Source organism: Mixophyes fleayi, chromosome 1, assembly GCF_038048845.1.
Source record: "Mixophyes fleayi isolate aMixFle1 chromosome 1, aMixFle1.hap1, whole genome shotgun sequence".
NCBI lineage: Eukaryota > Metazoa > Chordata > Amphibia > Anura > Limnodynastidae > Mixophyes > Mixophyes fleayi.
The window spans coordinates 55,369,215-55,382,300 of NC_134402.1; the positions used below are offsets into that span (position 1 = coordinate 55,369,215).

The 13,086-nt window shown below is 37.0% G+C and overlaps 1 protein-coding gene across 2 annotated transcripts in view; it reads right to left on the bottom strand.

Annotated features, from left to right (window-relative positions):
- The window catches only part of ARAP2 (ArfGAP with RhoGAP domain, ankyrin repeat and PH domain 2), a 227,216-nt gene that overhangs the window by 97,072 nt on the left and 117,058 nt on the right, over positions 1-13,086 (bottom strand). For both annotated transcript variants that reach the window (XM_075194768.1, XM_075194769.1), the window contains exon 17: positions 180-282. In XM_075194768.1, coding sequence (XP_075050869.1) covers positions 180-282 — 103 coding nt within the window. The remainder of the gene's footprint in view (positions 1-179; positions 283-13,086) is intronic.

A 13,086-nucleotide genomic window follows, 5' to 3' on the forward strand; every position in this document is an offset into this window, starting at 1 on the left:
ATGTATTTTCCCTTTAGCAGAGTATGAAAAAAAGAGATCACATATTATGTAGATTACTTTAAAAATAAATAAATAAGAAACATTAAAGCTGGTTCCTTTGAGAGCCCACAGTTAACAACGCCAATTTATTTAATGCTAATGCCTTAGGCTTAACTTTATCAGATAATTATCAGCGTTACCTTAGATATCGCCTTGGCCCATTCTCTCTGAGACTCTGCATTTTCAGCTCCAAAAAGAAACATACGTTCCGACAATAAGAAGATCTCAAAAGTAAAGATGGCCCTAGAGCAAACAGAAAAAAAACTGTTGTATTTAGATTGTATAATCTAATGTAGCCAGAGGCTTAATTCCCTTTAATAGCATTTGCTATTTCATGCCTTAGTAGAATACTGCGTATGGAGAGAAAAATAGCTTATTATATCTGATATATTGAAACTTTGAAAAATAACTGTATTTAGAACAACTTCAAGTAGCTATATTTCGCACATATGACACCTCACAAATTTCCTGTATTATTGTCTTCTCAAAGAATACAAAAAAACAATTAAATTAAATTCCCAGTACAGACTTCTCACAAATAGTCAATAGCCACTGAGATATATATATATATATATATATATATATATTTTTTTTTTTTACCAAATGCCTATTTGTACTTGCAATTTATTTGATACAATTATTTTATAGATTTACAGCTCATTTCCTAAAGCTATTTAAAAGTACCGCTGCAATAAAATACTGTTAGATTATTGTTTTGGCAAACTTTGAAATAGAGACACATTACATGTTTTAAATTATTTAAATTAATACAAAGTGTTATCTTCAATATAATGATAATTGCTGTTTAGATTTTTGCTGAGCTTCATACAAAGAAATATGTGTTCAATCAGTAAGGCTCCTATGTATAGTGCAGTGGCAGAATAAAAATGTAATAGAGATTAATGTTATCAATTTTGTAGGCATTCTTTGCACTCCAGCAGTAAGAAGGATGGGGGGCTTTGATGGGGAGAATTAATGTAACAGAATTAGTCAGAAAGCAAATACATCATTTCTGAAAAGCAAAATATTACTAATACGGAATTGCATAAAACATTTACAATGCAAGAGTTAAGATGTATTGTAACAAGAGCACTTGTGATAAAGATTTTGTTCTGTGTAAAGAAAAACAAACCGCAGACTCTTAGTAATGTGCTCTATGTGTCCTTTTCAACAAGCACCTTGAAGTAAATTGGCAGTTTGACATGTGCTATATTAGTAATTACCTTTAAAATAAAAATACACTTAGTTATGTTTTAAAAGGGCCTCTCAGACAAATTACAGGAGCTAAATACACAGCCCTTGCTGTGTTCTATTGATCATGCTAAAAGCAATCCATTTTAGTTAAAGCTAATTATTGTTCAGTTGAAAACATAAGTATTTTATTGTGTCCATTAACAGAACATTATTCTGATTGCTGCCCTTTTAAGCTATGGTTCAGGGTAGATGCAATCCATTTTTCCAAGAAACTGTACATTTTTAGTAATGGCTGTACTAGGTGCATAATAAAGAGTGTGCAATTTTTTTATTTTTTTTTTTACAAAATAATGCAATTTTAAGAGATTTATTTTAGACTATCGCTCTTTGAAGGTTCTAGACCAGGCCTGTCCAACCTGCGGCCCTCCAGGTGTTGTGAAACTACAAGCCCCAGCATGCTTTGCTGGTAGACAACCAGTTGATAGCTGGAAGGGCATGCTGGGACTTGTAGTTTCACAACATCTGGAGGGCCGCAGGTTGGACAGGCCTGTTCTAGACTGAACACTCTCTTAAGGAACCCTTAGCTGTCCATATACGGTGATACTGAGACCCAGAATACAAGAACCAAACAGGTTTTTGTAGGTGACTGATTAGAGATGGGGAAGATTTTAGATGCCAATAATCAACTGTTAGTTTGAAGAAGACTGACAAGTGACATTAGCATTTGCATCCGTTTCTTTGTGATTCAAACTTAAAACGAAGGACTGATAACCAGAGAGGTCAATGTTTTGGAAGCCATTCATTGTGATGTTAAAGTTTCAAAATGGTTTTTAAACATGGTAGATATACACTGCAACATTCCAGTCTGGGATGAGTTTTTCATCTGGGTTGTATAAACAACTAATAAATAATTTGAGCTCCACTGTAAGTCACAATCTGGGGGTAAATGTATCAATCTGCGGGTTCTTCAACACCCGCGTGTTCAGCCTCTTCCGCGATTAAATTTCAAGCGGCGCTGCATTGTAAAGGGAAGGTAACCCTTTACAATGCAGCGCTGCTTGAAATTTAATCGCGGAAGAGGCTGAACACGCGGGTGTTGAAGAACCCGCAGATTGATACATTTACCCCCTGATCTGTTTGCAATGTCTTTAACCATGTTTAAATACATTTGTTACTTTTTAATCACATTGAGTGTGCCTGGTTTCTAAACAACCTCCTTGACCAATGATTGCCATGACACTTCCGAGTTGGATTTCCAGGCGTTTGCATTTCCTGCTACTGTTTTGTTTCTTTTTTTCTTTTTCTTTTTATATACTGAGAGTGGTGGAATAATATAATTCTTGGAAATGGAACAGATTATTATTTTTGGCATTTGATTATTAATCTTCATATACCGCTTGTAAACAGTTTCTAAGTGGGTGGAGATAGAACACCCTACAGCCAATCAGAATGCTCACAATGGCACAGAATATTTGAGGAGATTAGTTTACTGACCTTGAGTGAGGCAATGACCTGTCTACAGCGGAGGCATATTAAGGAAATATGATGATGCTAAAAAAATCTGTGGTGTCAAACATACTTCTATTTCATAAGTGTTTACATCCAATCTGTTATGTTGGTAAGATATATGAGGTCTGGGTTATCAAGCAATGACATTTATGTCTGATTAGGATTCAGACAGGTTAACAACATTTTTGGCAGATCTGGGTATTCAGTAATCAGGTCAATTGTTTGTATGATGGGAGGAAAGAAAACAGGACTGTGTGAAACTCATCAAGTGCCAACCATTTATGACAATGATTTATAACTAGAAGATTATATATTTATTTTACCTTCTGTCCATCTCTGAATTTCTCCTGTAGCATTTGTACTTTTACACATGTAAAAATATGGGATGGAAGCTGCCATAATGGATATATAGTGTGATTTACCTGCACCCAAGCTCTTCGATGTAACTGCTAATTGTAGATGTACACAGAGTTCATCCACACTATAAGAATAAAGGAAACGTACAACGCCGATGATTGGCCTGCCACATATCTCTGTATCATGCTATGCAATAAATGAATGGAGCTTCTGGTTGCATCTTCTCTAGCCAAGCACATAAGATTGGACACTCTAGCTTGCTGGTTACTGATGGTTACTGCTGGTTTTGTTACATAATTGGCCCTACTTGTTGCTCCTTAAGCTACTTATACAGAAGAGTAGCAGTTTTTTTGAGCTGGATTGGGGGGTTACACAGAAAGCCCAAGGCCTCAATGCTCCCGGGTGCCTCAGATACATGATAATAAAGGTATGTGTGTCTGCATTCCCAGTTCCACAACTGATCACTTTAAATTGGTTCAGGCAGCAGAATTTTGCTGACACCATTCATTGAGCAAAAGCAAGCAGTGCTTTCATTGGCTACAGTGCCTTACTGAGTAAGGGCCTGCAATCAGTGTCAATGACCTGATGTTTTACACATTAGCCAGTAAAGAGCACGTGCAGGTTTTGTAGTATAACTCAAGGTTGCATTGTTTTGTAAGGTGTGAAGTCTTATGGCACAGCCATATGATTTGGGTATAAATGGAGCAAGTTTATTTACACAAATGGCACAACATACTCTAATCAGTTGTCATACGTAGTAGTAGTTAGGTCAAATCACATTACACTGTATTGAAAGAGCAGAACACATATGGTGCAACATGACACCTTTTCTCTGCTGTGCCATACAGTGCATCATATTTGCTTATGAAAAATCATACAATGCTTGTTCCTATTTGTGAAGATACCGGGTTTTCTGGCCCAATGCTACCCACTTCACCTTGGCTGGCCACCCACAGGTGCCTTCAGATGCCAGGGAAGTCTATCCAGTACATTCTAGAATATGTATAGTCACTCAGGCAAATGCAGTTAGAAAAGTACAACAGTATATTTATTGTCATACAAACAACACTAGAATATTATGTACACACAGTAAATAAATGCCAGGCAGGTTTACCATATTATCTGTCCCTTACCCCACTAGCTTAAGGAGTTAAAGTCACCTGACTGTCCATACTTGACGACCCATGAATCTCTCTCAGCTGCATATATAGACTCTAGTAGAGAACGACAACTCAAAATCAGATATTGCACTCTTCATGAATGAAATCCCAGAATGAACACCCCCTCCCCCCTTGGAGTGGCTTCTTATATATAGGGTCAAATATCCACAGTGTTTTCCCCTCCCTAGGCAAACCCGTGGTTCTATTCTTCTTAACCATTGGTCAGTGCTGGACCAGGGGGGATTGAAGAAGGCAGTGAAGATGAGCTGTCCTTCCACAGAAGCCCTCTGCTGGGATGCAGACAGAACGTCTGGACTAGTCCTCTGGAGAACAATTGATACTAATTGACTTCCAAAGATAAGGAATCAGTCAACCCCTCGTAAAATTAACCCCTTACACTACTTTGTGATGTCACAGGGTCCCCAGCTGTTCCATGCTTCCTGTAGAGGAAGGAGAGGGGGGGGGGGGTAAGGAATGCAGCTCCAGCCCTGTCACCTGTATCCTGGACACCACCTGATCTTTACCCATAACCCTCCTGGCTTCACTTTAAGGACAATGAATAACATACTCACTGCCACATCTTCAAAAAACAATACACAACATACATATTTACAATGAGCTACAATGTCCCCTTATCCACATGTAATTAGACAATGCAGTTGTAGTCTGATGAGCTGGGGAACAAAAGCAAGGGCTATAAAAAGTACATGCTATAATCCACATTATGTGAGAAAAGAGAAACAGAATGGTTAGTGTTATCACACTTGTTTTGTCACACTATTTGCACTAGGTTTTAAGAGTGTCAGTATATAACAAGTTAATTTGTATAATTTCTATAAATTAAATAATGGTGCATTAAATGAGGCATCTGTGTCACTTATTTAAAGCTGTCTTTACAATAATTATCCTGAGCACACCATGAGGGGAATTCAATTAGCCGCAATGTTCCTCAGAACATCGTCGCTGCGCATTTTTGCTGTATTTTTACAAAGGGGTTAGAGAAAAAATCAGCAGAGATTTCTGTAAAAATCCCGCGTCCTCCATGTTCCTCAAAACTAATTGAATTTCCCCATGTATGAATAAGCTTAATTATAGCTGAATTGCTCCTTGTCAATCCGTTTCAGCAATATGATCAACAAACAGCAATAGATAGACATGGTTGTGCAAAAGGGTATTCACTCCTTTATTTAAAAAGCAAAAGCAAATTATAATGCAAAGTTTCGGATAAGAATATATAATCTCTTTTCCAGGTGTCATAACCTAAAATAAGCAAATATCACTTTAAATTAACCAGCCCACCGACCCTGGTAAACATTACAATCAGTGTCTATAAAGGCAAGTTAGCTTGCAGGAGTGTTATTATGAATTGTCAACTACTACATTCAAATAAAATGATGTGGAAATGTATATCAATTATTTCTGGTATTGCTACAAGTGTCCTTTTAAAGTTCAACAAACTTCCAACATTGTAATACACACCGTAGGACAGGAATAATTAATTTAAACATTTATTTTTATAATCATTTACCTTTTAAAAATGATGAAGCAATCACATTACACATAGTATCGAAGTATCACATGTAACGTGCACAAATCATGTGATTGTCATTATACTGTATAACTATAGCTGCTCCACACTCACATACACAATGTGATGCACTCCAAGATTTGTCAAGATGAACCTGATGCCCTGGATGTCATCATGTTAACCCTACCCACTCACATACAACTGTGCCACCAGCTTACTACAATGTTATGCCATCTGTATGCAGCACACATAAAAACACACTTCCAGTGGAAGGCAGTGGAGCAATGTAAGTGAGAGGCTAAAATGTATTTCACCCATCATCAAATATGGGACCTCTGCTGTACAGCCAAAAGTACAGTAACACAGGAGCAAGCTAATTTATACTTCAGTCTGCCACATATTGATATCTGAATCTGGCTGGATTGACAATGGTACTGTTGTAGAATTCCAATAAGGGCATTCAATAAGAGCACTCTGGAAACTGACTTGTCTGGAGTCAACTAAAAAACAATCCGAAACAATTTCTGCTACTCTCATGTAACAATTCAGTTTTATGGGAATACAATAAAATGATATTTGTATGATTAATGTTACAATTTATTGATGCAATATACAAGTCCTATAAAACAACAGTATAAAGTTCACTAGATGTATATGAGGCTGAAGAAAAAAGGGAGGTGAAAAAAAGCAAATGAATAAAGCTTACATTTGTTTATAGTCTAAAGGGAAGTATTAGTCGCAACAACGTAACACATTATGGCTATTAGCAAAGTTGTTAAGTGTCATCTCCTGTACCAACAGTCACTTTATCTGTTGCACGGGGTTGCAAAATGCAGTTTCACTCCATACAAATTAAGCGGTTTGTCAGTGCAAAAGCAAGATGATGTGGTAATGATTTGAAAATGGTGTTAAGAAGATATGTTAATGACTTTACAAAATAAGTAGGTTATTTTCATGCATCTTATCTGCCATTTTGACATATTATAAAATCACACATCCCTTAGCAGCCAATTTCAGTCCATTTATAACAATGTATTTCACTGTCCCTCAATAATTCTCACTATGTTAATGTTATATAAGGATTTAATTCTTCTCTTTCTTAAAAAAAAATAAAAAAAATAAAATAGATTTGTATTGATTAAGACTTGTAGGGGTAGATTTAATTAGCCGCTTACTACGGTAATAGCTGCGCTTTATTACCATTACTACGGTACTTTCTCCACTGACTGTTGCTTGAAGCTCTATGAGCCGCAAACAAAATCCGCTGAGAAATTATCGTAGTAACGGTAATAATGCGCAGGCTGCATTGTTCTAAAGAACAACACAGCTAATTGAATATACCCCACAGAGGTATAGTCAATTGTCCGCTATGTTCCTCCGAACATCGCGGCTGCGCACATTCAGGTACTACGGTATCTTCTGAACCTTTTCTACTTTAAACTTTTTTAGCGGTTTTCTCTTTTAATATTAGATAGTACCAGAGATCCATTTTGGCCGGTCCAACACAGCATAAAATTTAAAGGTTAAATCATACTTACCAACGTTTTTCAGTTGGTGTCCGGGAGACTCTCTGTTACAGGTGGGCATGTGGGGGGCGGAGCCCCGCGATGTAATGGTGGAAACCACGTGATTTGACAGCGGGGGCGGGGCCAAATGCCGCGATTCCTGGAGAATCGCGGCATTTTGGCCCTTATGCGGGCAGAAGCGGGAGATTGCCACACTCTCCCGGGAGTCCGGGAGGCCCACCTGAAATGCGGGAGTCTCCCGGACATTCCGGAAGAGTTGGCAAGTATGGGTTAAATTCATGTTTTTGGACCTTTTCTTTTTTTTTTTTTTTTACATAAATCTAATTGTATATTAGATCCAAAAGGTAATGTTTTGTAAATACGACCCCCACCATTAAGACAACCACCACGCTATAGTCATTGGTTAATTAGCATATACTTTTTGGTACAGGGTCTCCATGTTCAGAGGGCTGACATAAGCAGTCATCTACATAGTCCTAGACAACTATATGTGCTAATAGATTTAAACCACTGAGGACTGCAGCTGAAACATATGATAGTAAATCTGTACCAAAAGATACCTGTTTGATACACATTGCTAAAGAGTGTATCTAACCAAGGATAAAAGCTAGGTTACAAAAAAACCTTGGACCCGATTCATCTTCGGATACAAGTACCTTTGTATGCCGTATCCTGCATGAAATAGCTCTGCGCGTGCTCAGGAACGTACATAGTGCCAGTGAAAGCAATTGTATGTAAATCATGTCAGAACACAAATGACACTTTAAGGACAGAACGGAGAAGGGAATGGGTGGATGAATGTAGACAATGTACAGTAAGGTCATACCAACACAGATGCGGCCAATTCAAGTCCTGGGTTTCTCTTAATTATGTGTTCTTTAGGTGTATCATTTGCAGCAGCTACTGGGCAGGTGTAAGTGCCAACTGATAGTGATGACTGCACAGACTTTGTTTTGAAAAGTACATATATGCGGGCCACTCGTTAGCACAGAACATGTGTATGATAGACTATAAATAGACTATAAAACACATTGTATACAGTATACATTAAAAACATCCTGATTGTATTTATTATTAAAAAAATGTAAAAAAAAAAACCTACAAATATTTTTATTAATGAATATAGTATTAAGAGATGTTAAGCTATTTTCTAAAAAAATTTGTTCATACGTTCTGATAGGACTTTATATTACACATATTCTGTTCACTATTCTGTCTGTCTACATAAAGCAAATAACACTTATACCCAGATTGAAATGGAAATGTGTGTTGAGATCCGCTTGTATTTGAATACGGTCGGAACTACGGTCAAGTTTCTTGCTCATTTTTAAAACGCAAGTTGCCTGCAGCTTGTGTCCAAAAATGAATCAGGTCCGTTGAGTCTATTACACTAATATACTTATGTAAAAATCAAGAAAAGATGGACTTATCCTTTAAAAAGAATGGTTGTATGGGAAAGGTTGAATTATTTGCATAAACTATGCAAAACAATTAATCACTGACATTTAGTGTTTTTCTTAAATGTAGCTTTGTCTGATTGTACCCTCTATTAACTGCACTTAGAAGAATGAGACTGACAGCCTAAAATTTACAAACTTTTTAACACACCTGCTCAGAGTAATAAAATTATAAGCTTTAGCCGTGCAGGTTGTGACAAAAAGACATACAATTATACCTACTGCGCTCAGAAAAATATATTGGACTGCACTTAACATAGAGTGATTTTTAAGTTCCATTTTATCAGGGCAAAATAATTTATTACGAGTTACAAAAGTGGTGTGTCGGAACAAATGACTTAATGCAACTCAAATGGAAGTACAGAAAGAACAGGAAGGAGTAGTTTTATAACATCACTAGATTAAAACCAAAAGTAGTCCTACTTCAAGAAGCACTTTAAATGAATCATTGTAGATCAAACTTCTCAGAATAATTTTCCACCTCTGCCCCCTCTACAATCATTATGCCGGGTTTTAATGAGGGGTAAGCAACGCTACCTCATAACAATTGCAATTGTAACACTGCAGGGTTTCACTAATGGATTATCTAATGTTATATATAATGACAGATGCATGGTAAGTTCATGCAAGGTCACAGTGTGTTGTACTCTAGAGTCAATATCTTTATATTATTACTTTACTGTTTGCACTATGCTTAATCATGATATTGAAATAAGCCCCCCCGTATGGAGGAGACAAGAAATGTCAATGAATTAACACACACATTCCAAAGAATATTTATGATTTATTTTTAATTTATCCTAAATTCACAAATCCATATTAAATTCCCCTGGCTGCCCTAATCTCCGAAGTTAACTGACTTGCATCCATTGTGTCTCATTTTATAAATGTTGACTTGCAGAACTAGGTAACTTTCCTAGACTCCATCGTCTATCCACCTTAAAAGATAGACAGTGACAATAACTGTCAGTGAATGTATTCTTTATACACAAATATACCCAACTATTCAGAGTGAAAGCAATCACATTTTATCCTGGATATCTCCACCTAATGCTCACAAAGCATATCAAATTTATTGTGTATGCCATTTAAATATTTCTTAGACAAAGGCTATTCATTGTGCTTGGGATGGCACCTACGGATGGACTTGAACATTATTAATGTATTTCTGGCCTTTCAGTGATGTGTATTTCCTGTCCGTGTGACTTCCTAGTAAGTTTCACTTTTTCTAAATGTGTTTGTGACACAGTCTCAGTACTGTATTTAATTCATACTAATTATTATTATTATTATTATTATTATTATCACTAGGGTCAAATTATTATTACTATGACATAACTCAAGTAGTAATGCAAGTAGGGTAACATAATTCAAGTCATATTACAAAGGGCAATTCTAGGGCAATTACAAGAATAGCAAGCATAGCTGAAGATGATGAGCGATGGGCATGAAGCAAGTGTGAAGAGGTGGGAGGTAGACAACAAGAGGAAGGAGGGCCCTGCTTATAAGAGCTTAAAATCCAAAAGGGAGAGCTTGGACTGGAATAAACAGCATGGATGGGTTAAACAGTGGTCTGGAAGTCTTTGGTGAAGTTTTGAGGGAGCATCTTAAACATTAGTGGCCGGGGAAGCCTGTTCTGGAGATGGGGAACAGCGCATGAAAAGTCTTTGATGTGGGAAGGATTGTGGAGGGCGATAAGGTTATAGATGGAAGTGGGAGAGGAACAGGCAAGATCTTTGTAGGTGAGGGTGAATTGGATTCTATACGGGATGGGGAACATGCGGAGGGATTGACATATAAGGGAGACAGAAGCAGAATGGTGTGCCACAAAGATCATTCTACTTGCGGCGTTAAAGAGAGATTGAAGTGGAGAGAGGTGATTGAGGGGGCAGCCAGATAAGAGATGGTTGCAATAGACAAGGTGAGAGATGATGAGAGAGTGGACTTATATTTTGGTGACATGAAGTGAGAGTTAGGGTCAAATTCTGGCGATGTTCTGGAGATGGAAGTATAAGAAGTGGGAGAAGAATTGGATGTTGGGAGTGAATGAGAGAGAGTCAATGGTATTTTCAAGTCAGCGGACTTGAGGAACTAAAGAGATTGTGGTGTTCAATCATAAAAAATGTTCCACCGCAGAGTACAATTTATCTAAACACTGTCCTCTCTCCTAATCTTATATTTATAATATCTATAGTTTTGTTTATATGGGGAGGTGCTACCACTGAGTCTGTTGCATCAAATATTAATATATTTCTACAAATTAAAAGATTTCTACTGTGATACATTGATAGTTTCTACTGTGATGCATTCATAAAATATTAAAATGTTAAACTTTAATAATGTTTTGCTTAAACTCAACATATATTATATGGACAAATGTATTCAGACACTTGACCATTACATCAACAGGTACTGTAATGACATTGTATTCAAATACATATACTTTAATATGAAGTTGGTCTCCCTTTTGCAGTGATAACAGCTTCCACTCCTCTTGGAGTATTTCTGTGGGAATTTGTGTCCATTCATTCTGTTGAGCATTTATGAGGTCAGGCACTGATGTTGGACGAGAAGGCCTGGCTCGCAATCTCATTTCCAGTTCATCCCAAAGCCTTTCGATGGGTTTGATGTCAGGGCTCTGTCCGGGCCAGTCAAGTTCTTCCACACTGAACTTACCAAAGTATGTCTTTGTAGTCCTTGCTTTGTGCACTGAGGCACAGTCATGTTGAAATAGAAAAGAGCCTACCTCAAATTGTTGCCAAAAAGTTGGAAGCATAGCATTGGCCAAAATGATTTGGCATGCTGAAGCATTAAGATTGCCCTTCACTGGAGATAAGGGGCCTAGCCCAAACCCTGAAAAACAGCCCCATACCATTATCTATCATTCACCTCAACTGCATAGTTGACTTAATGCAGTCAGGTAGGTAATATTCTCCCAGCATCTGCCAAATCCAGACTTGCTCATTTGACTGCCAAACAGAGAAGCGTGATTTGCCACTCCACAGAACACGTTTCCACTGCTCCACAGTCCAGTGTCGGTGTGCTTAACACCACTCCATCCGACGCTTAGCATTGGTCTAGGTGATGTGAGGCTTGCATGCAATAAGCTCCCACCGCACAGTTTTTGTGCTTACATTAATGCCAGTGAAGTTTGGCATTGGTGACTTTGGCGCACCATAGCAGTTGTTAACCCGGCTCTGTGTTTTTTACGTGGTCTTCAGCTTCATGGCTGAGTTGCTATTGTTCGTAAACGCTTCCACTTTTTAAAATTATCACTTACAGTTCACCGTGAAATATCCAGCAGGGATGAAATTTCACGAATCGTTTTATTGCAAAGGTGGCATCCTATCACAGTGCCACGCTTGAAGTCACTGAGCTCTTCAGACTGACCCATTTTGTATCAAAAATGTTTGCAAAATGGAGACTGAATGGCTAGGTGCTTGATTTTATACACCTTTGGCAACGGATCCGATTGAAATTTAATCAATAATTTCAATTCAATAATTCAATAACAACAGGTGTGGCCAAATACTTTTGTCCATATTGTGTAGATTCACCAACTCAAGGTTCATTTTTGATTTTCAGTAACATATTTAGGCAAAATTAAAAATAAATATATAGGAAGGAAATTAAACCCTGTCCCAGTACATTATAGTTCCAAATTTCCCAGGCATATTAGTCAGTTTTCTCTTTTAATATATTATCTATATTATTGTCTGTCTGGATACGATGCTTATCTGATGGAAATATTTACACTGGTTTAGTATGGATCTTTGTATTGATTTGTCCTAATTATATCTTGGCTTGTAGGGGAATGAGTACAATTCTCTCAATATTGGGGAGAGATTTATCTTAATTAGTGTATGGGGCTTATTCTATTATGTTATTGAGAGTCACACCAATAAAAATATATGTCCAAGCAGCTAATATATAAGTTATGTATTTCTCTTGAATTAATTCCAAATTCCTCAACTTAATTTGTAGCATTATAACTGCTTATTTTCATGTTCTTCTAGTAAAAGCTTAGATAATGTTGTTATTTACAATATCAGCCGTTTCTTTTTAAAGCATGATGAAAATGGCACATTTTCATCAGCTTGCATGTTTATTGCTTCATAGATGGCATTTAGATAATAATATAATAAGAAACATATATTAACTTGATAATGGCAAACACAAAATTATGGACATTTTAGTTTAGCACAACTGCTTTCTAGAAAAAGTCCAATTAGGATCATTAGCATCACAGTTGCTTTTTTATTTTACTCTAATCGTTTGCACAACAATTCATTTGCATCCTGATCATAATGTATTTT